The following is a 24,871-nucleotide window of genomic DNA, read 5'->3' on the forward strand; positions in this document are numbered from 1 at the left end:
GCCATGAGCACACAAGATTGAATTTAGTAGTAAGAATAGATTGGTTATTGGCACTTGGGACATGGACATCTACGTGTAAGCACTCGCATATTACAATTACCCTGGTCATCAGATTCAATCAATCATACCCACACATAACATATGCATTCTCCACTCCCTAGGGAGTATTCCATCCAGTCACCGTGTGAGGCGCTCACAGTGCTAGACAAGCTACAGTAACTTTCACATCCTACCAGGTACCCATTTAGCACCTGGGTGAAGAGTGGCAAATGTGGATTGATGCATTGCCAAAGGATTCTATGCCTTGATGGGGTCACACAAATAATCAGTGGTAGTTGTTTGTTGCTCCCAGCAGCGAAAACTATTCAAAACTTGCCTCTTGCTCCAATCCAGATTTTAACTTGAACGCCATCAATTTTAGACAAGAAGCTCAAAACAGCTTAAGAAACTATCAACTATACTGCTATTTCAGAGTACATCTGCATATTGATAAGCCACAGGAGTGCAGGAAGAAGTGCGGACATTAGTCAAGATGTAACAACAGCCTTTAATATTGGGGGTTTATTTTTCCTGTATTTCATAGTAACCTCTAGCTCTAATCTGTATTGGTCCATCGAATCCTGGAGGGCATATATATTCTCCTGTAACATCGCAGGTTCTTACCTGTAAGACAAGTTGGTCCATTGAATCTTGGAGAACATTTACATTCCCTTCTGATATCACACATCTTACTCTTTTACAGGCAGTTTAATCCATAAAATCCCAGGCACACACAGATGCTTACCTGTACGACAGTTTGGTCCATCGAATCCCGGAGCGCATATGCATTCTCCCGTGACATCACTGCATACACCGCCATTGTAGCAGTTTGGACACACCAAATTACACAATGGTGCGCTGTATAAACCAGCTGGACAGGCTGTGAAGAAAGCAAGAGAAAATAGAAATGGTAATATGATCACAGATAGAAAGCATAAGGCAAAGATTGGAGGGGTGGTGTACAAACTAGTGCCATGATTGGACCAAACTTGGACCATGCAGCGTACAGGTCACAGATTTACTACAACCTTTCTACAGAGTAAAAATAAATGCAAATGATCTACACAAAAACATTCATCCTTTTTCGATATGCATTACCATGAAATGATCCATTGGAATCATTTTCATTTGTGATGAAAGGGGTAATACCATTGTACAATGTATCTTAACACATTGTTTCAAATTCAACATTGTTCATTGATCTTGATAACTTGCTCAAGCTACAGTGCTTACCTTATCCTATTCCCCAATCTTCATTTGATAAGTCTGAGCTAAAAAAAATTGTTATGTGAACATTGCTTGACAATGTTTAACATTTATTCACTGATACATGTAGCAATACATCATTATCGTGTTTTTTGTGTGTTTTTTTTTTGCAAATGGGCAATTCCATAAAATATGTACGTCTGACCCCTATATGTGAGACCATCATGATTTCTTGTTCGTTTGACAGACTGTAATGTTCTCAAAGAACCATGGCTTGGTCAGTTTATGAAGTGAGGTATAAAATAATTGAGAAAATGGAGGTTGTACACGAAGGTTGATCATTTTCAAATTGCCCAGCTGGCAACAGTCGAACAATATGACAGTATGAAATAAGCTTATTTTAAGCAATTTTTTTCACAATGGGCCAACCTGTTGAATTTGTGGGGCTATTCTTTTCATTTCAAGGGATACTTTCTGTGCGTTCAGAGGTAAATGCAAATTATATTTATTCTGCTTTCTGAAAAAGATTGATTTTCTTAATATTCTCTAATATATATTGTTTGTCACAGACCTCAAGACTACTCTAGAAAAGAGAGTCACCCCAAAAGCATTTCACTTAAGGGGCAATTTAGACTGGGATGGGGTGTGTTTTCTACGCTGGTGCAGCCCTACAACATACCTCTGACAATAAGCTTGATGAGACTATATCTGAGTGATGCCCTCTGGCCTGTCTGAAATGTCCCATAATAATCAGCATCCCCCGGTCTTACACCTACAATGGTATAATCAACACCGCCCATCTGGACAGTCGAAAAGTCCGAGAAGCGTTGCCACTCTATAGTACTCTCATTAACACCATCAAGATTCACTACTGAAAGTGTGATGTTATCTCCTATGTTGGCCATCACTGTTACCTTTCCACCAGATGGCTCAAAGGCTCCTGGTTATCAAAAGAACGAAGATTAACAATAAAATATCATGGTCAAGTTCTTACTTGAAAGACAGTTTGGTCTATCAAATCATGGGATATGCACATGGTTCTAATGAACTGAGGGTATCTTACATACAAGGCTTTAGAGACATTAAGGAATTCCAATCAGCCAACATTATTAATAACCATCAATTGCACATCAATTGGAATGACTTCTCAGAAATTTGGTTCAAAAGTACAGTTTTAACAAAAAAAATAATATGAAACATGTTTTTATCATCACTTTCAGACTATAACTACTGGATTAAAATTAAATATAAAGATTCTTATTAATTTATTTTCATACGGTGACAAGTAGATAAACCTTGCACCGCATGACACATGGTGCAGTGATCTATCCAATGAATACAGTTAAATCTTCTTTATAACAAACACCTTTAAAGAAGGGCCCAGAGTCGACAAAGACCTGTCTATAAAGATCACAAATTTGTTTTCCCTTTAAGATTCCAAATTAAAACATGTTTTAAGGAACCAGTCCACTAAGACCACTTTCTCATGAAGATCGCTTTTCTTGCCTTCTTGGAGTGATCTTTAAATGCAAAGTAAGTTTCCAGTGATCTCACTTACTATTTGAAGCATGAATGATAATCGTTGTCTCTTCTCTATCACCAGCTGTTGCCCTTCCAAGAAAAGCTCCGACTGCATTACTACTTGTGCTTACGAAGTTGAATGTTGATGAATCATATATATAATCCAATGTCGAAACAGTCTCCGATGGTGGATTGACACCTAGTTTGACAGCTCGTAAGGCAGTGGAAGAGCCTGATCTTACGAGGAAGGCAAACCTTGCTACCTGACCAGCTCCATACGGTGTGGAAGTAACCCCAATAAAAGATACGCTTTCACCTAAAAATGAAAATCAATAGCTCATGATTACAAATGTGAATTTAATTGATGATTATTTATTCTTATTAGGAATAGCATTAACAGGAATGATGAAAAGGTTAGCCAGTTTCACAGAGATAAATAGCTTTTTAAGATAATAAAGCAATAGCTAATTTTTTGAGGGATTTTTACAGGCCTAAAACAAACACTTTTAAGTTCTATAAAGTCTTTGTCAAAAGAAAGAGCGAACAATCTCAAAGTACTTTTCGACTGAAAAGTAAATACAATTTAAGTGATACCAATTATATAAAGCTAGAAAACATAGCAAATTATATAATTATTGATAAAAAACTTTACTAAAAACATGATTTTTTACATATTGTTTATAAACTTTTGTGTACCGGTATGTGAAACAAACAGTGTATTTCTAATGTTGAAATTAATTTTGCATTTACCAGAAAAGTAACACTAGAAACATCACTGAAATATTAAAAAGTTAACAAGAACAGGATGAAGATTTACATTACTGTATCTTTAATTCACAGGCCCTGTCACTGTCAGTCTACCTATAATTACAAGTACTCTGAAAATTTGAGCCAATGAAGCCATAATAAATTACCTCATAGTCATAGTGATATTTTCCATCTCTCTTACCTAGCAGTTTTTCTACCTTTGAGTTTGCAACACCAAGTGTCTACTGTGGAGACTACTAGAGTCTAGGGCGTGAAACAGGCCAAAAACGAACAACTTCTCTCTTCTCAATTAACAGAGCTCGCCTTGGGGGCAAAGTTCCTGACATAAAAACTGTCACCAGCATTGACTGAATAAACAGCAGTGAGTGGAATGGTGACAAAGTCCACAATAATGCCTTTAACATGAAAAGGGGCCCCATTTATATTATAGACATGATAGAATGCACATTTTCTACATCTAGATTACTATCACTACTATCAGCTAATCAAATTGAATGATTTCATTTTCAGTAGCTATAAACTATTATTGCACATCGTTTATTGTAACAAGTTTTATGAAACAAGGGCCACACCAGGCCAGGGTAGTCTAGACAACTGATAGTGACTGATATAAGCTAGAATGCCTAGATCGAAACATAAGTTACCATATAGGCCTACTTCGGCATTTCACCATTTTATTTTCGGAGTAACTTTACAATCCAATGTCATAATCGATAATGAGAGCATGGACATTAACTGTATTGTTAGAACGAGGCAACACACATACAAGACATTATCATCACATGACATTGGATTCTAGAGGTAAGCCGCAATTTCTAACTAACACTACAATTTAGACCTAAGTTAGCTGGCAAGTGGCGTTACACGAAATGCAACTTGTGGGACCGTTCTATAGAATTCGAGACGATGACTCGGGATGTCACCACATTTGAGTGGCTGAACATCAATTAACTTGATAATTAAAACCGAATTCTATTAATACTATAAGCGAGTCACTTAAATTTACACTTATCTATAAGGTTTACCTGGTATAAAGAATATGATAATGCTCAAAATCAGTAAATAAATCACCCGGAAATGGTGGAACAGCACCTCCATTGTGAACGCATTCTCACTCTCACTGAGATCATATCAACTCTGTTTCGATTTCCACAAGACCTTTTTGATGACCTCGTCTATAAAATGACAGGGATTTTGGAATCAAATTAACATAGAATCCTAAAATTTACATTTTTAACAATTTATTATCAAAAGATCTTTTTTTTTCGATAGTAAGCCTTATACTTACAATATATAATAGCCCATGGCATGAAAGCATAATGTTCTGCAAAAAAGTTTAGGAAAGCAGCTTTCAACTGTTATAGAGGCTTTGAGGTTATAAGAAAACATTTTACTTTCAATGTACTGTCTACAGAGAAAATTGCACTAAAAAAATAAATGCTTATTCGGGCAGTACGTGGATTAAAAATGATGAGGGGTTGAGGGGCACATAATAGGAATGGGGCAGAATTCCCAGAACGCCGAAAAGTGAGCAAAACGGCCGGTGATATATAATTTTTTTAATGAAAATCTACCTTTGCGAGTCATTTATTCAGATAATATTATCAAATATATTAACGTTTTTCCTTCGATCATTATTTTTTTATTCTCTCATTCTCTTAAAGGACTGATCGATGTATAGAGGCGGCCTGGCTCAATGGGGCCAGCATGACCCCAAAAAGTTTGATGATCAAGGGAAAGAAGTTGTTTATAATAGGAAAGAAAAGGACAGAAAATTGTAAGATGTGAAATTATTTTCTGACTATTTTAGTGTCAAATATATATACGTATGTATGTATGTATTGTATGTATGTATGTATGTATGTATGTATGTATGTATGTATGTATATATATATATATATATATATATATATATATAAATTACACTGTGACGTTGGATGGGAAGGGGTCTCAAGCCCCTGTCTGACAAGCTGAAGGATATATATCGCTCTCGCGACTGTCGATTGAAAGCCAGGGTATTTTTTTTTATTATCAAGAAATTTGTTATGTTTTGTTTACAATATATGGTGCGAGGATAAAATCATCGACTGATAAAAAGTATTGTTTTAGCACAAATACGGAATACTATTTTACATCCCGGGATACATCATTTTATATGGGGATCCAATTTGAATGACGATCCTATATACATAACAGAACCACTTTTATTGTTGTAGACCGCGTATACCAGGAAATGAATATTGGTTCTTTTATTGAACGGTCCTAGCAACTAATAGGCTTATAAACAGAACCACTAATGATTACACGGTGACTAACCCTAAATCTATCTATATTTCTCTACAGTGCGTCCCAAAAAAACTAAGCACTTTTGAAATAAAAAAACTCACTTTGGGGGAAAACACCTATATATATAGGACCTATATGAAAGCCAATAAAGTCAACTTTCAAATGACACCAAAAAGTTGGAAAATTGCACTACCCACTTAAACAAAGGGTATGAAAATTAGGCTGGGCTGGAATTAGCCTTCCAATTTCTGTCTGTTTGAGAGACAAATCCTTTGGAAACTTGCAAAGTAAGGGTGTTGTGATAAATGAATGATCGATCGTGACCAGTTTTGGTTGTTTAAGCAAATTTCATAAATTATTAAGTTGAATTTTAATGCATGAGTGAACACAAACTGCACTTTTGGGGCAGCATTTTAACTTTATCATGTGGATCTCAGTAATGTGTTTTGTTTTTTGTTTACGGTTTTTATTTCCGTCATAAAAATTCATAACAATATATATATATATACACATGTAAAGAGATACAAGGGGTAACATATACATACATAATGAAATAAATTCTAAACATTGATTAAAAAAAGAAAAGAAAAATTAATGATTGAAGCATATAAAGAAAGTTAAAAGATCAAACTTAAGACAAATTTAAAGACGGTTGGATAACCCATATTCAGCTGCACCAATTATTATGTGCGGCTGGTCTTCCATGGGTACCAAATAAGAGAGAGAGAGAGAGTCATGGGGAGAGGAACATGAGAACAGAAAAGAAAAGACAAAAGAGGGAAAGGAAGGAAGAAAGAAGGAAAGAATAATGTTGATTTAATGATTCTGAAAATTCTGGGCATCAAATTTTACCTATCAATATATATTTAACCAACAATTTATTAATAAATCAACTCAATCAATGTGCAATATGATCAATCAAACATTCATTTTTTTATAAATTATTTCATAAATTATCATAATCAGTCAATTTCTTGGTAATCATTCAGTGAAAAAAAACTGACCATCATCAGCCACCGCTCACTTGGCAGTTAAGTTCTGAATAGGCTATACCATCCAGGAAGTGTGAGAGAGAGAGCAGGAGAAATGAAGGTGGACTCGGAGGGGGGAGTACATGTACATATGACTTGTAATTTGTAAAATGACACAAAAGAAGAGGAATGTCCTGTTAACCATGAAACATATCTCGCCCTCTTGCAAGTAAAAGGTACCATCACATTACTCTGACGAATGCACTGCTAAGGTCCATAAGAAAAACTTTAAATGCCGCGCTAAAATTACAATTCCTGTTCACTCATGCATTAAATTCCAATTTAGTAACTCATGAAATTTGCCTAAGAAACCAAACTTATCTCACTCATTAATTTAGCATAACATGATTAGCTTTGCAAGTTCCAAAGGTCTAACCTCTCAAAAAGCTGAAGGCCTCATTCCTGCCAAGCCCTATATTGATAGGATCTACTGTGTGCCAGATGCGAGGGGGGGGGGGCTGGGGTGGTCGGTAGCCCCTCCTGCTTTAAAAGTGAGGGAAACGCATTTTCGCCCCCCCCCCAGCCCTCCTATGGGAAATATATCTCAATTGGCATTTCCAGTGCAAAATTCAAGAGTTGTGTAGCTTTCTGAAGGCTATATATCCTCTGGAAGAGGGAGTAGGGGCTGTTTCCCCAGAAACGTATTTGTATTAGGCATACTGATTAGCTCTTTAATTATATAGAGTGACAATATTAAGTGTTGTCTATTGCAGGGGGAGGAACGAATTTGGAAAGCTGGGTCGATGTGGCTGATATTACATGTAGGGGAGACCGGGGACAGTAACAAAATTTACTAAATTTGAATTATCACCTTTATTAAAGCTAAATACCTGCTCAAACCTAAATAAAACGTAAAATGCATATCTTGGCTTGACATAAAAGTAAAACAAATAATTTAGAAGCTATCATCAAGTGGTCAACTGTTAAATTGTCCCCATAAAAAGAGGTAATTGTAACACGCCTATATGCATGGGGTCATTGTAACACATAAATTGTAACCTTTTGTTTTTTCTTATCTTGACAAATGCAGGATTTTTAACATCTAATTTCATACAAGATTAGCCCCATAATAAAACGTGACAAAGCTAATTGACTCCTTTGCATTATATTATCCACTTTATAATATTATGGGAAACGTTTTGATTGGTTTTTTAAGTTGTTGTGGCTTCACCCTAACTGTAGAACTACACATCAATTTCTGTTTGGGCTCTTGAAATGGCCGACTGTGGTGAAACCATATATGTATTTTGCTTTTTTAACTTAAATGTATTCTCTTCATGATAAAGTGATTATTTCTTACAAATTGGGAAATGCCACTTTTTCGGAAAAAATCAATATTTCTTTACATTGTTAACAAACGTATCAAATCCCAAATCACTATAGCTGTTTTATTCAGTTACACTTTTACGAAAAAGCTATATGTATATAGGTAATAAAAATATATATCAAGGCCTAACATATACGGGTATATTAGGCATTTTTATTACCTGTTTGCATTTTTGCTCTGTACAAATTCATGTAATTCATCCTTTCGCTGCGAATTTGATTTCATTAATAAAAAACAAATCTATCCATATCTATTGGATAGATATTTTCAAAATTATTATTTCTCGTGTTTGCAGACTTGTAGAAAAGATTATATCTTGTACACAAAGCATTATGATTGACAACATGTTTTAGCTTATCGACGAGGCTACTCTGTGCTGTGCTCTTATTTCCAATTAGCCTATACTCAGATTTACAATTTTGATAAGAACCTATAGGGCCTAATAGTACACTCTCCTCCTGTTTTTAACTTATTCTTTTCTAGTAAAGAGCCGGTATAGATTATGAAAACTAGAAAACGCACAAACACACGAAAGGTTCTAATTACAATTAAACAAATGATACGCAAACTTTATAGGAGATATATTTCATATTTTTCATTGTAACAAAAGAAATTTGACAGATATGATTAATACTTTTTTCTAAACTTGTACATTTATGATAGCCTTAAAGGCTACCTTTTCCTTGTAAACAAAATAAATGATTGACAGACACGTTTCAAGTTATACAATTCTCTTTTCTGAGCTTTTAACAGTTTATAAATTGCCAGGAGCCATTGTAAAAAGGTGTTTCATCTGCTCCGAGGAGGGTGGCCACATTTGGAAAGTTTTTTTTTTTCTATCTTAGCATGTGTAGTCGTCTTTGAAATGTTGGTCAAATACAGGCCTAAGAACATACTTTCTAAACATATAAAATGACAACTATAGCTCAATTACAGTTTTGTCCAGAAGAAAAATATGTAATGTGAGATATTACTTTCCTACTCAAAAACAGTTATTTTGCTGTAGAAAGTTCCACGAACCGTTATATTTGACATGTGGAGCGATGAAATGCGCATGCTCTGCAAAAAGCTTATTATCCTTGTTTCTGCTAGCATTCAAATAAAAATTCGTATCTCTTAATTTCTTACCAAAAAGTCATTGCATACTTGATTACAGAAGACATGAAAGTGTATATACAAAGATCATAATTTCAATTTCATAAACAAATAAACTGAATAATCACTAAGCAACAACTGTTACTATGGATGTGTTATGTAGAAATTATAAATTCGTCAATAGTGGATCTCCACGGTCGCCCATTGCAACAAACAAAATACAGGGACGGATCAAGGATGTTTTTAAAGGGGCCGAAGGTCCCAAAACACGCACCGAATGTGCCACCTGACGGGAGGAGGTGTCTGGGGCCCTCCTCCAGAAAAAAAATTGAAAAATTAAACTCCTTATATGCGATTTCAGCGTTTCTGAGGTCATTCCCTCTATGTTAAAAATTATCGATTTCATGAGTAAAATGTGTGTTTTGATGACCTAAAGTTGACGCTATGACATAGAAAAGGCATATAGTGGAGCGGTTATGTGACAAAAAATGGCCAAGATGCTCGGATCTGGCAGAAAGTGTGAAATTTGGCATACAGGGGTATTTTTGGGCGCTGATTTCAAAAATTGCCGGCCCCAAGCGATTTGACCATCGGGTCGGCCGCCATTTTGAAATCCAAGATGGCCGCCATGAAAAATCATTAAATGTAATTTTCTTGAGTTTTTCATGTCATGTGACACTGAAATTTGGCATATAGGGGTATTTTTAGGCACTGATTTCAAATATTGCCGGCCCCCAGCAATTTGACCATTTGGCCGGCGGCAAAATGGCCGCCATCTTGAAATCCAAGATGGCTGCCATGATATATTATTGCAATCATTTTCTCAAGTTTTATATGAACTGAGGTATTGAAATTTGGCATAAAGGCTAAATTTGGGATGCTGATTTCAAAAATTGCCGGCCCCAAGCGATTTGACCATCGGGTCGGCCGCCATTTTGAAATCCAAGATGGCCGCCATGAAAAATCATTAAATGTTATTTTCTTGAGTTTTTCATGTCATGTGACACTGAAATTTGGCATATAGGGGTATTTTTAGGCAATGATTTCAAATATTGCCGGCCCCAAGCGATTTGACCATTTGGCCGGCGGCAAAATGGCCGCCATCTTGAAATCCAAGATGGCCGCCATGATATATTATTGCAATCATTTTCTCGAGTTTTATATGAACTGAGGTATTGAAATTTGGCATATAGGCTAAATTTGGGATGCTGCTTTCAAAAATTGCCGGCCCCAAGCCATTTGACCATCGGGTCGGCCGCCATTTTGAAATCCAAGATGGCCGCCATGAAAAATCATTAAATGTTATTTTCTTGAGTTTTTCATGTCATGTGACACTGAAATTTGGCATATAGGGGTATTTTTAGGCAATGATTTCAAATATTGCCGGCCCCAAGCGATTTGACCATCGGGTCAGAGGCAAAATGGCCGCCATCTTGAAATCCAAGATGGCCGCCATGATATATTATTGCAATCATTTTTCGAGTTTTATGAGAACTGCGGTATTGAAATTTGGCATAAAGGCTTAATTTTGGGTGCTGATTCCAAATATTGCCGGCCCCAAGTGATTTGACCATCAGGTCGGCCGCCATTTTGAAATACAAGATGGCCGCCATGCATATCGAAAAATAAGACCCCAAATTTCTTCTACCTTTCACTGCAAACGTTTGAATGCACTTAAGCGTATCACCAATACATAAAGACACGTTGATAGGGGTGCATGGTAGATATACATGTCGGATGAACAATGGGTGCGAAGGGTGACCGTTGTATGAGCTTGATTTAACCCTCCATGGAATACACTATTCCACCACACAGATTTGTCATGGTACTATCGCCAATCCTTCTTGTTACGAGTCTGAAACTGCGTAGATTTCCCGTTTTACAGGCAAAACGATGGGAGCTATATCGCATATGATATGATATTTCAACAACTGAACTTCTCTTGCAAATTATATATCGTGGAATTCATATTTTTCCACAAGAAAATGTAAAATTTTGAGCTAAACAATGTATATCGTCATGGGTTCGATGGCTAAAAATGAAACACAAAATTCGTGCCTGGAACGTGCGGTACGGGCACATTGCGGAAGCCCCATTGAATACTGTATAAAAACGGGCTTACGCTATTATTGTGGTCTTGGGTGAAATTATGTTATGTGTCTTTTGATTTGATGGTAAATAACCAAGTGTTTTCAAGCAATCAAAATATATGTATCATCAGTCGAAAGAGAAGAAAATGAGCTTTCTTTTGGTGAGTTGCTTTCTACACGTGTGTTAAGTTTGATGGCATCGCCCACAACTGGGATTTCCCTGTGATCTCCATAGACTTCTCTCGAATTCAGTAATGTTCATCCAATTTATGGCAGCCTTCTTGAAATCCAAAATGGCTGCCATAAAAAATCATTAAAAAAATAAGTATCATAATTATAACGTAGTTATTATTTTGAAGTTTGGCATTTTGGATAACCATCATGTGTTCGACAATCTGACAATGGGAGCATGTTCACCTCTCAATCGGGAGATCAAGCTCCGACAGCATCAGACCAAAAGATGTTAAAAGAGGGGAGTTGCTTCTAACCTGTTTGGCGGTCAAAGAATTAAAGGGAAGTTCAACCTGACAAAAAGTTTATTGAAACAATAACAGAATAAATAATGAAAAAAATATTGAAGGTTTGAGCAAATTCCATCAAATATTAAAAAAACTATTTGACTTTCATTTGGTGTATTTGTGACGTCAGATGCAAGCAGTTCCCCATGTTTCTTATAGTACAAAATCAATGAAATATAGCCTCTTTAAAAAAGATGAAAATGTTTTTTATTGAAGCCTCAGTATATCAGCAAACAAATGATTTCACACCGCTCCAGAAAGAAAAAAAATACCCATGATGAACCATTTATGCATTTTATATCACAACATAATGGGACAGCTGCTCGTACAGTAGCCTATATAACGTCACAAATAAAAAAAACTTAAAATTCTAACATCTTTGATGGATCCACCAATCTCTTTTTTATATCATATTTTCTTTTGTTTTTACAACAAACTTTTCTCCGGGGTGAACTCCCCTTTTTAAGGGATAGAGCAACGTCCGATGTGGCGCTGCTAAGTTGCTGCCGGGCTCGCGATCTACAGGGTATGGGCAAAATAAATTTTCGGAGCATTTCTGTTACTGAATTCTATTTTGAACAATAAAATGTGTATTATTATCATCCATCATTAATATTAATTTCATCATCATCATTATACCACTATTACCATCAGTACTTCAAGTCTGGAGCAGTTTTCTTCATGTTGATTTGTAATAAAATATTGCAATTATTGCTCCAAGAGCAATATTCTAAACCAGCAGGCCAAAAACCTGCCTGTATGTCTAAAATGCAGTGCCTCAAATTTTTTTAAACCAAGAAAATGATTTTGATGAATTTTCATGACAGTCGATCCTCTCTAGATTTCAACATGGTGGCCATTTTGCAGCATATCTATTTGACAGATTACTGGGGGCATTTTCAATATCCCTAGATGCCAAACTTTAAAATAATACGTTACGTGATACTAGATAAAGTGATTTTTTCAATGATCTTTTTTCATGGCAGCCATCTTGGATTTCAAGAAGGCTGACATTTTGCTTCTGACTCGGGATCAGATCACTGAGGGCCAGCAATATTTGACATAAGCACCCCACACTCCGTCGATATGTCAAAGTGCAATACTGCAGATCATATGAAGAAATTTACAGCCTCTCAACAGAAAATGATTGTTATGGATGGTTATTATTCAACCAAAGCCACTTCAAATGTGTAACTGCAGAAGAAGCTAGCTGGTTTGTGTATGTATGGTGCTCCATACTTACGTAACATCTATATCAGCAATTAAGGGTGCCAAAGTATTGTAATCCTTGCAACGGACAAAGATGTGGTTGTGTTGGATTTGTTTTCAGTGCCTATACAATGGGTTTTACTCACCATTATAATGTTGTACATCATTCAAACTTGGTAACCATATTGGAATTCAAAAAAACATCTATTTATTATGTTCTTTTCATTGATCAAGGATGCAAAGATCAAGTTTTTCTCCAAATTTAGAGTGTTACAGGCCATACGCAAGACTTGAGCAAATTATCTTTCATGGCGGCCATCTTGGATTTTAAGATGGCGGCCGTTTTGCCGCTGACCTGGAGGTCAAATTGCTGGGGGCCTGCAATATTTGACATCAGTGCCTAAAAATACCCCTATATGCAAAATTTTAGTGTCACATATCATGTAAAACTCAAGAAAATGAGATTTAATGATTTTTAATGGCGGCCATCTTGGATTTCAAAATGGCGGCCATTTTGCCGCCGACCAAATTGTCAAATTGCTGGGGGCCGGCAATATTTGAAATCAGTGCCTCAAAATACCCCTATATGCCAAATTTCAGTGTCACATGACATGAAAAACTCAAGAAAATAACATTTAATGATTTTTCATGGCGGCCATCTTGGATTTCAAAATGGCGGCCGACCCGATGGTCAAATCGCTTGGGGCCGGCAATTTTTGAAATCAGAATCCCAAATTTAGCCTATATGCCAAATTTCAATACCTCAGTTCATATAAAACTCGAGAAAATGATTGCAATAATATATCATGGCGGCCATCTTGGATTTCAAGATGGCGGCCATTTTGCCGCCGGCCAAATGGTCTAATTGCTGGGGGCCGGCAATATTTGAAATCAGTGCCTAAAAATACCCCTATATGCCAAATTTCAGTGTCACATGACATGAAAAACTCAAGAAAATGACATATTATGATTTGTCATGGCGGCCATCTTGGATTTCAAAATGGCGGCCGACCCGATGGTCAAATCGCTTGGGGCCGGCAATTTTTGAAATCAGCGCCCAAAAATACCCCTGTATGCCAAATTTCACACTTTCTGCCAGATTCGAGCATCTTTTTCACATATCTACTGGACTAATATGGGAGTCGGGCCGGCCGTTACGAGGCCGTAAATTAAGCATGGGCACCTCCTTCTTACTTTTCTTTTTATTTATAAGCGTTTCTCTCAAGTTAAAAATGACATTTTTCTGCAGGTTGCCCCAAAATATGGGGCTGGGGCCGGCTCGCCCCCCCCCCCCCTGGATCCGCCCCTGAAATATGGCTCGTCTATAGACTCTATACTCATAAAGTGCGATCCTCAATTAAGACTTGTAAATGAATAATGTTTGACAAAAAAGGAAGATTATCCCCTCTCTTCATCTCTTTTAACAGACAATTAAAAAATCAATTTTTAGTTACAGGCCTATAAACCTGTCCGTGTCATGCGATCGATGGCTTCTCTAGTTCTGTCTCCGCGCGCTCTACAAAGTATTACAATGATCGATTGGTGCAGAGAATTCTGACAGTGCCTTACTCTTGGTATTCGTCATTTCATCCAAAAGGGAAGAAAAAGCAGGATATTCATTTTTTTCGACTTTTTTGTCATCGTTTATCATTTAATTCGTGAAAGTGAAGATAAAATTTTACCATGTTTGGGGAAATTTTATTAAATGGTGACACAGGATCCAACATGTCGTCATCTACTGCGTATAGATGGTTCGCTCAAAGATTATCTGCCGGAGGTATGTCTATATCTAATATTTAGTCATATGTTTTATGCTGATATGTCTTTTAAAACCGTGTTACATATACTTTCAACTCTTCCTCATTTATTATACTAGATAAACGCAGCTTTCCAATTAGAACTCTGTTGCGAATTTGGAATTCAATGTCAATTCCTTTCTAGTAACGAATAATTATTCTATTATTAGAATATGGTGTTATATCATCTATATCACATATTTTGTTCAATCAATCAGGTCGCATGTAACATCCCTTTACATTATTAGTACTTTATATTGTTCCGTTATTAATTTACTGTAAATCAACCATTGGAATTAGGACAAGAGGCTTTATGCCACAGTAATTTACTTTTTCTGTCCCTGGCGTTCCAATTGTTGAAATTTCTTGTATTTTCTTGTATTGTAAATTTATTTGCCAAATAAATAATAACAGTAATAAATAGTATGCCAATGAACAGACCAAACAAAACAACAACGGAAAAGGAGTGCCATGGTAGTAATCTTGATAGGCAAATTGATGATAACAATTTCTTACTGATATTTTGTACCCGGGGAAATACATTCATTAAAAATGAATCAGTTGAAGGATATAATGTACTATATCGTTTAATAAAAATGACAAAAATGTATCTTTTCATTCATTGTCCTGTGTCGTGAATATTATTTGAGATAATAAAAATCAGTGATTCAAATGAAAATGGTTCTCGACTGCAGATCTTTAGGAAATGAAGTGACCATGGCAAATTGTTGATTTCATTTCTAGTTTCAATAGATAAGCACCTTGGTATCATTTCCTTTTTCACCAGCATAATATGTTTCTTGTACATTGACATTTGCATATTGTGTGACGATATAATTCATTTGGGGAAGAAAGGAAATGGCGACAAAGCAAACTTTGTAAGTCTTCATGCATAATATTATGAACGCGGCATCATTATGCATGCATATCCTTCTACAAAAAAAATCCTTCATAGAATCAGCTTTGCTTTGTCTTATTCCCTTCTCTCTTATTAATTACTATAGGGCGGCGCATGGAAATTTTTATACAGTGCGTTTCAGAAAAACAGTAATCCAAATCTAGAGGGCCGATATTCGAATCATCCTTAATTTTGTGGAATTATTCTGCATGGATATGAAAGAGAAACTCATCAGCTTTCCATTGATGCCATATATGCACCATCTGCGCCACTCATGACCGAATTAATTTATGTTGAAGACAAAAGGTGCAGGTACCACTTTTCCAAGTTTTGGTAAAGTGGGTAAAAAATATGCGCTCGATAGAATAAAATGTAAATACAAGTTATTTTGGAGTGAAGAGTCAAGGCATTCCTCTGAAATGATGATTGAAAGGTTAATGTCAGACTTATACCTTGGTCACATTTGCTCTACGGCGGCCATACGGCGAGTCGAAAACAGCCGTTTTATTAATTTTAATTCAAACCACCTATATGAAGTTGGACAAAAAATGTTAAAACGGCTGTTTTCGACTCGCCGTACGGCCGCCGTAGAGCAAATGTGACCAAGGTATTATTCACCTACACCTTCAACATGTCCTCCTCTCCTTTGCACACAAAACCGGTTGCGTAGAGGGATTAATGACATCTTGGACAGCTCGTCTTACCATGCATTGCCGGATCATTGCACAAAAAGCATCCACCTCATGTGGGATTCGCCGGCCCTGCAAATCATCAAGATCTTGAGGAGGAATCACAAATACCTTGTTTTTTAAGTGTCCCCCGCGAGGTCAGGGAATCTTGGTGGCCATTCTACGTCATGGTGGTTGAGGGCAACAACTTGATTTCCAAACCCCAAAGAGTTCTTTGAGTCTATCTCGAAAGATGTTGGAACGATGGACAGGAGTGCTAGTCCTGAATCCACCAAAGATGCAGGTACACTCCTCGAACCTGTGCATTCGCCCATTTACTCTCCTTTGGAATCCTTTGGAAGAAAAGGGTCCAATTAAGACTTTTGCAAGCTCAGGCTTTGATGAAAGTATTTACATCAGCAGCTGCTCTTTCATCAGGTTTTCAAAAACTTGGAAAAAGTGGTAACTGCACCTGTTGTCTTCAACATCACTTAATTTTGTCATGCTTGGCACAAATGGCACAAATAGGGTATCAATGGAAAGCTGATGAATTACTCTTTCGCATCCATGCATACTAATTCAAAAAAAATACATATGATTCGGATACCAGTCCTCTAGATTTGGATTACTTTTTTTCTGAAACGCACTGTATAGGGGGCAAAACGACCTAAGTTGACGTTATATTTATCCCCAAATGCAATTTCGTATCGATTATAGAAATATTATATTATGTTACTCACTCAGCCATGCAAATATCTCTCCTTATTATAATATTTTCCTTTTCTTTCTCATTCCCGTTTTCACGGAGAGTGAAGTTGGCTCAGACGGTTAAGCGTCTGCCTGTCGAACCAAAGATCGTGGGTTCGAGTCCACTGGCGGATGACTGCATGATGAAGCCAGTGAGTTGTGTGTTAACAACTCTCCCCTGTTCCATAGATGCAGGCTATGTTCCCTGGGGGGGGGGGCACTCGACCAAAAAAGTGGTAGGGGTGTGCCGCGGCCGAGACAAAAAAACGGGGGCCTTGGAGCGGGCTAATTGTAAAAAGGAGGGTCCTCGGAACGGGCTTCGGAACTACAAATGTTTGTGAAAACGGGGGTCCTTGGAACGGATCGCCAGCGTGTGATGAGTGCGCCGAGTGCGTATGCATCCCTAATATGGAACGGACATTCGTGCATGATGCAGCTAGCACGGCCTCCGCCGGGTGCGCTCGCGCAGAGGCGATGGTCGGACAGCGCTCTGCGGCCGCTTTTCACCAAAATAGCAGCTCCTTGTTGCAGATCAATGCGACCGGAACGGCGTAACGAAAAATATGCGAAGCTTTGGAGCGGATTTCTTTCTTCTTTTTTCTCGATAAGAAAAAAAAATGCTATGCTTTAGAGTGGCTTTCTTTGTTCTTTTTCTCAATAAGACAAAAATGCTATGCCTTGGAACGGAAATTTGAGTGTAAAAATGGGGGTCCCCTCCGCGGCACATACCCACTATGCATTATGTACTGAGTGCCCCCCCCCCCCGGGGGGGCTATGTTACAGTGAAAAACACTTCGTCCCCCGGATAGTACGTTAAATGGAGGCCCCGTGTAGAGGAGAGTCACCACCTCATTGCACGTTAAGAACCCACTGCACTATTCGTATGAGAGTAGGAGGAAACATCGGTGTAGCGTTCACCTGCATGCACTCCCCCCCCCCCCTCCCCAATCAGTTATATCGGGAGGAGAGACCTGCATGTCATAGTGATTCAGTTCGCTCTTCGCTTACCAGGCACAGGAGACGCCAAACAAAAAATAATAATAATGAAATAATAATAATGGAAGGTTGACGCCCCTGCCTTTTGTGGTACCGCTCCTGAATTACCACAAACGATTTGCTATTTGTAACCTCATGTTTATAGTGTGCCGACTTCCGACAACGTTTCGACGTCGCCTCCACTCTCGACAACTCGTCATCATATTCGTTATTATGATTTTGCTCCTCCATCTGTTATCAACGATCTCTAACACGAAACGACCACGGAGGAGTATACCCCAGTCTGTTACGTCACACTTTCTATTTGAAGGCATGCATGGGAATGAGTAAGTATATCCGGTCGATATAGTCCCCCCCAAAAAAAAAGAAAAAAAAAAAAAAATATTATTATTCTGTTATTATTATAATAACAAAATAATAATAATAATAATAATAAAAATCAAATAAAAAAAATAAAAATAAAACATTAAAAAAATGAATATAATGTGATTGAAATAGAATATGGAGCCAGTCTGCTTGAATAATGGCTATGATTACCACAATGTATAGGAAGTTGACCATCTAATATCACCGAAGCTAATGGTCACATTGCGCCCCCACGTGCATTCAACTCATACCCCGCCCCCCCCCCCCCCCCCCTCCAGGGTCGGAGGGACCGCATGCGTGTTCCCAAAATGTCCGGTAATAGGGTACTTTTTCGCGGGACAAGTCCGGCCCGCGAATTGTAAAAAAAAGGGGGTGTATTTGACTTTTCACCTGGAGATTTCTTTTAAAAGGGGGTGGTTCTCTCTCTCTCTCTCTCTCTCTCTCTTTGGACTCCTGAGAAATTTAAAAAGGGGGTTATAAAATATCTTGAATATCATAGAAAAATTGATCAAATCCCAGGATGAAATTCCTGCTAGTTTTGAAAGCTTGTCTCCATCATGACACCAGGGAACCTCTATTGTAATGACAGCTTACCCGAGATGAAGGGGGGGGGGTGGTGTCTGTCCTGAGATAGGGGGTTGGAATGGGAGCTCACCTGAGATAGGGGTACATTGAGCAGTGTTCCGGATTTAGGGGGGGTCTCCAAGGCAGGAAAAGCCCGCGAAAGGGGGTTCAGAAATTTTGGCAGACATGAGATGGGGGGTGCTTTCAAAGGGAGGGAACGAGCATAGGCGTATCCTAAATAACACTGAGTGGGGGCCGGGACTCGCACCACTTCTTTATTTCGTTCCATTAAAAAACGATATCAGATACAAATAATAGGATTGACATATTAAAGGAAAGTAATATCCAATAAGGTGACAGCACATAATGCTCCTGCAACATTGCTTCTGTCTTAATATCTCAGAGGGCATATAGGGTTAGAGTTAGGATTGTAATATGATTCAGAATAATGTAAAGATAAGGATTACGGTTTTTTAGTTTTGGAGGTTAGGTTTAATGTTTGGCTTAGCGTATACCTCCGTCCCTCCGTGGACAGGGCCCGGGGGGCACATTTAAGGGTGGTTGGTTGTGAAAATTTGCTAAAGAAATTCGGATCTATTATGTTCATTCATTATTTTGTCCATTTGTTAATTTTGTAATAAATTTATTTCGTGCATTTATTTATATACTTATATATTTATTAATTATGTATTTATTCATTTATTTATTTATTATTTGTTTATTTATATAATTTGTATACATTTTGGGGGTTGATTGCTTCATGCAACTCCCCTCCCCACTACACCCATGTATACGGCATATGGTGGTTATGAAATAAGGTGATTGCGATTCTAAGTAAAGGTGATGATAAATATGATGCGGGTGATCATTGTTGGTTAACATTGTTTTTCATCTCATTTCGACCATTCTCCAGATACAAAAACTTTACAGAGCACATTTGGCTTTTCAACAACAGTGATGCAGAAAGGATATATCTGTATACAAACCTTCTTCAAAAACATCACTGGAAGACCAATCCACAATATCTCGATAGTTTTAGGTAAGTGCTTCATCTAACATGATTGATTGACTCGAACCCCCCCCCCCCCGCCCCTCTCACACACTGTTAAAAAACCCGTGATTTTACAGAAAAAAAGGGAAGATTTTGCACAAAGCAATAACAGAATCATTCTGTATATTCATGAAACAGGAATTTTTCTGCTGCAGGAACTTCTTTTATTTTAAGGATACATTTTCTAACAGTGCACCCTCTAACATGCGCTGTACTGTTACTATACGCCCTTGCTATTCAATAGCTGGGCCACTACCAGTGTCTCGCAAATTGATATACAGGTAGGGTCCTAGGAACAATTTTTCTTTTGGTGGGGGTGCTGAAGTAAATTTGAGAAGCAAAAAAAAGGGGGGTTTTCACTCCAAATTAAAGGCCGTTTTGGTCCCAAGAAATTTGAAATTTGACAAGCAAGAAAACAACAACAAGGTTTTCAGCACAAAATGTTGGTCATTTTCCATACATTCCTCCAATTTTACACATCTACCAAAATTCCAGGGGGTGCTGCCTATATGGAAGATAATACACGCAGCACACCCTTGTTTATATTTATATCTGAATATAAACAAGGGTGTTTTCTAAATAGCTGACCTTTGTACTTCTGTTACCTTTTTTTACATTCCATACTGCATCTAACCACTCTCAAAAACGTTTATCCAACAATTAGTAAGGAGGTGATAGCATGTTGGTAAAAAGATACCACACTTATGATCTGCAATGTTCATGTATTGAAAATTCACCCATGAAACACTTCATTTTTCTATTTCTTTTTCAAAGACACATTTTCTGTTTTTTCTCAGTATTGAGTGATACCTACCCCTTTCAAGCTACATCAATTCTATATATTTCATCACTTTCTCACTATCAATTTATTAATTAAAATCTCATTTTTTTCATTGTTCCATCTTTCTTTATATTGGTGTTATAATATCTATTTATCTATTCATTTAACAAAACCTGATTATGTAAATTATTAGAAGGTTATTTGAGAGGGGGTTGAATATTACGTAAATCTAATTGCTTTAACTGGTGTAGGACTTTACACATGGCGTTTAAACAACATTTTGCGTTATTTAAAACCCGACACCTGCAACTTTTCCACCCACCCGATAGTCTCTTGTGTTGTTTATAAGATTATTCTCTCAAACAAAAGAAGAATGTACCTCATACAGAATTATTGATTTCATATCTGAATATAGACAAGAACTTAACGCAGAAACCAATATGAGTACGGACCGGGATCTTATACTGACTCAAACCAATGTTAAGCTTAATCAAGAGTTACTATGTTATGTCGTCACTAAAAGAACATTCTGGAAGCAACCTAATTTCGTGGTTACCGAGAACTTCATTTCGACATTACCGAAGGTAGGCGTTTATATTCACTTTATGTCTACTGCTCAGATAGTCTACACCACATGGGCTAATGATTTGGTCTAAATTGCCGTTTGGTCTTCACTCTGGTCAAATACCAACTTATTAAATCATGATTTAGTCTAATGCCCAGTTGGTATGTGTATATTAATCATTTTTCATCATCAAATAATTTGGTTTATAAGACCTATAGAGACTAGGCGGTGCTAGACCGAGTGGACATTGAAATTGAAAGGCAAACAAAATTTGATTATTGTGACCGAATGGTTAATAGATGAACTGGGATCTGTTGCATAAAACTTTTACCATAAGAAAAATTTGCAAATAAGCAAAAACCCTAGCAAACAAAATTATGCCATTGACATTTAACACATTGAAAAACTCTAGCAAAAACCTGCCAGAGTTTTTTCTTTCATGTAACAGATTGCTGGTTGTAGACGAAGTAGAATGATGGGGAGTTTGAGGCCACTAAGGAGAGGACCCGGATGTGTATACCACCCGGCAATTTACAACGATTTTTAAAAATCTTCTTTATAACTAATGATTATTGAGTCCTTATGTTGGAATTAGAGTAACGAATGTAAATAATTACTGGTAGACATTATCATGTACATACATGTACAATATTCCTCAAAATCACTGTTCTTTAGTTAGTGCATAGAGTGGAAATTATCCCTATGTAAAATTGGTTTACTGAAAGATAAGTGAGGTTAAGGGAAATTAAAATCTGTATAAGAATAACAAAGCAACAGATTTCTAAATTCTAAGTTAGAAGAATATAGGGTGCAGTAAGGCTTTTCTTGAAATACATATGAAATAATTATTATCCGACGGAAGTTACATACCGGATTAACGTTGACCTTGAGGAAACGTGGAAAATTTAAGACAAATTTTATGATCAGGAAGCCATGTTTTCCTGTTGATAACGTATGGATTAAGGGTGTACTTGGTGGATACATGGATATGTCCCGGGGGGGGCAGTCAAATGTTTTGCTGTTCATGCATGCAGGACTATCGCTGTCCATTTCATTCTGCCATTTTTGTCAGCATTGAGGCGTTGACAAAATAATGTGTACTAGACACACGAGATCACTGATATTGTGTGTTCTTTGACAAATAAGGTAAACCCAATAATATCAATCAATGTGTACTAGACACATATGTGTTCATGTGTTCTTTGACAAATAAGATATGACCAATAACATCAATCAATGTATGTGATTACTGACATTTTGTGGCGTCTACAGCGTCACATCAGCATCATGGGGTTGTAGGGTATGACCATGCACTGCTGCCATCCGCGACTTTGCCAGCATTGTGGCACTGCAGCGTCTGTGGCGTCACATCAGCATCATGGGGTTGTAGGGTATGACCACTGCTGCCATCCGCGACTTTGCCAGCATCGTGGCGCTGTGGCGTCTACGGCGTCACATCAGCATCATGGGGTTTTGGGGGAGGGGGTATCTGGAGTATCACCATTCACCATTTCCCATAATTTTGGTGATTGAAGAATATAACATGTTTACGTGAGGCATACAAGGTTATTGACAAATGGCATAGCTTGCTTTGAGTTTTTGAGGCTGTCTTCATGTCAAGGTATGGAAGCAAGGGAATGTACCATCTTGAATACACATTAGGCATCTTTTTGTTAAGTGTATCTTAATTAGTGTTTGGTAAAGGCCTACAAAATAAGGGTTCCACTGTTATTAGATTTGGGTTACTACGTACGTCACTCTTGTAGGATTATTATTTTTAAGTGTTGTTATTATTATTTATCATTATAGAACCTGGCTTAGTGCGACACACTCTTTATTTTTGTCCGATAGAGGACAGTTTTGTTAGAGAAGTTCAGAAGACGCTAAATAGCATCAACACGTCATACACAAAGCACATGGGAAGAAAAAAAACACATCTAATGGAGAAATATATTCCAAATCATTATTAGTTATTATTATCAAACTGATTCTAGTATAAAACAATTAAATATTAAAAAACAATCCAGATTTCAAATGTATAGGTATCTATACGTGTCTCAGAATTTACATTTTCACTAACATAATATGGTCACTCTCTTTGAACTTTTCAACATGAATAAAATATCAATTTTAACGCGATGATAGACCTTAAATATTTATATACAGTCTATTCTTCATAATTATATGCACTAGTTGGCACTTTCTTAAGTCCCTTCGATCTCTTCTTCATCCTCCTCTTTTTTCCTGGTATTGAAATAGGACATCAAACTTTGTTCCGTGTTTGGCCAACACCCGTTGAATTGCTTTCCGAATATCCATGCCACTCTCTACTCTTTCTTTGATATCAGACAGAATGCCTGAATAATGTCATCCTCTTCAAGGTACAGGTTACGTCGCAAGAAGTAAGAGTAGTGGTCGAAGAAGATTCGTTTGACTGCCCATAAAACTTTTGTGTGAGCATTTTCTCGAGCTTCTTCCTTGCTCATGCCCCTTGAGATATATTTTTCATATTTTCATTTTCTGCTACAAGGCCTGTTTGAACCATTCTTGATACTAGTAAGCCAAGTTGTCTTCTGGATCTCCAATGTCTTCTATTCCTCACTTTCTGATTATGTCATTTCAGTAGTTTCCGTTGAACTTTTCAGTAGTTTCCGTTTTTCTCTTTTCCATGTAACTTTCATTCTTGTACATGTTGTATATTGTTTTTATATTGGTGAGAAAATCAATAAATTGAACTTTAAATTGAACTCAAATCTTCCTCTTTGATAGTTTCACCATCACTGGAGTCTCCATTCTCAGATTCAGTTTCATTCGGTTCCTCGTCGGTTTCCATTTCTCGATGCGAAGTTTGTTCGTGCCTCTTCAGGTCAAATCTGCGACTAAGCGGTTTGAGAGAGTATCCATGTTGGAGATGTTTAGCTTGCAAATGATAATGTAACGATAGCATCGCTTTATATTGCTTTGACCATGTTGACCACAATTGTCGAACTACGGTGCAGTGTTTCATGACATCATCGTCAGACGCCGTAACGCCACATAACTCCGCCTTATTACTGCCGTAACGCCGTCAAAACGGAGCATTGTACGCCGCAATGCCGTGATTTCAATTATGTCATATCATTAATAATTTGATGGAATTAAAGATTTGATGCGATTTAGCGCCTTCTATCTACAATAATATTTCCCATTAAGGAGATTTTCTGAACTTCTCTAAAAGAACTATCTCTGCACAAAATTATTTCAAAATGTTTGTCAGTTTTCATGTCCTCTATCGGACAAAAATATAGAGTGTGTCGCACTAAGCCAGGTTCTATAATAATAAATGATAATAACACTTAAAAATAATAAT

General features: G+C 37.2%; 2 protein-coding genes across 5 annotated transcripts in view; one reads left to right on the top strand and one right to left on the bottom strand.

Annotated features, from left to right (window-relative positions):
• The window catches only part of LOC129272106 (receptor-type tyrosine-protein phosphatase mu-like), a 38,747-nt gene extending 34,074 nt beyond the window's left edge, over positions 1–4,673 (bottom strand). For both annotated transcript variants that reach the window (XR_010295026.1, XM_064106299.1), the window contains exons 1-4: positions 4,560–4,673; positions 2,804–3,082; positions 1,925–2,185; positions 785–919 (exon numbers count right to left, since the gene is read on the bottom strand). Coding sequence is in view for 1 of the 2 variants with exons in the window: in XM_064106299.1 (XP_063962369.1) it covers positions 785–919; positions 1,925–2,185; positions 2,804–3,082; positions 4,560–4,632 (748 nt within the window). In the remaining variant the exon portion in view is untranslated. The remainder of the gene's footprint in view (positions 1–784; positions 920–1,924; positions 2,186–2,803; positions 3,083–4,559) is intronic.
• LOC129271661 (CMP-N-acetylneuraminate-poly-alpha-2,8-sialyltransferase-like) overlaps positions 4,074–24,871 on the top strand; it is a 29,960-nt gene continuing 9,162 nt past the window's right edge. The window contains exons 1-5 of one of the 3 annotated variants that reach the window (XR_010295027.1): positions 4,074–4,335; positions 5,199–5,311; positions 18,341–18,521; positions 20,039–20,164; positions 21,373–21,541. Coding sequence is in view for 2 of the 3 variants with exons in the window: in XM_054908953.2 (XP_054764928.2) it covers positions 14,774–14,867; positions 18,341–18,521; positions 20,039–20,164; positions 21,373–21,541 (570 nt within the window). In the remaining variant the exon portion in view is untranslated. Of the gene's footprint in view, positions 4,336–5,198; positions 5,312–14,538; positions 14,868–18,340; positions 18,522–20,038; positions 20,165–21,372; positions 21,542–24,871 lie in introns of those variants that run through there. The other 2 variants (XM_064106300.1, XM_054908953.2) reach the window with 2 other exon arrangements.

Source organism: Lytechinus pictus, chromosome 11 (assembly GCF_037042905.1).
Source record: "Lytechinus pictus isolate F3 Inbred chromosome 11, Lp3.0, whole genome shotgun sequence".
NCBI classification, from domain to species: Eukaryota; Metazoa; Echinodermata; class Echinoidea; order Temnopleuroida; family Toxopneustidae; genus Lytechinus; species Lytechinus pictus.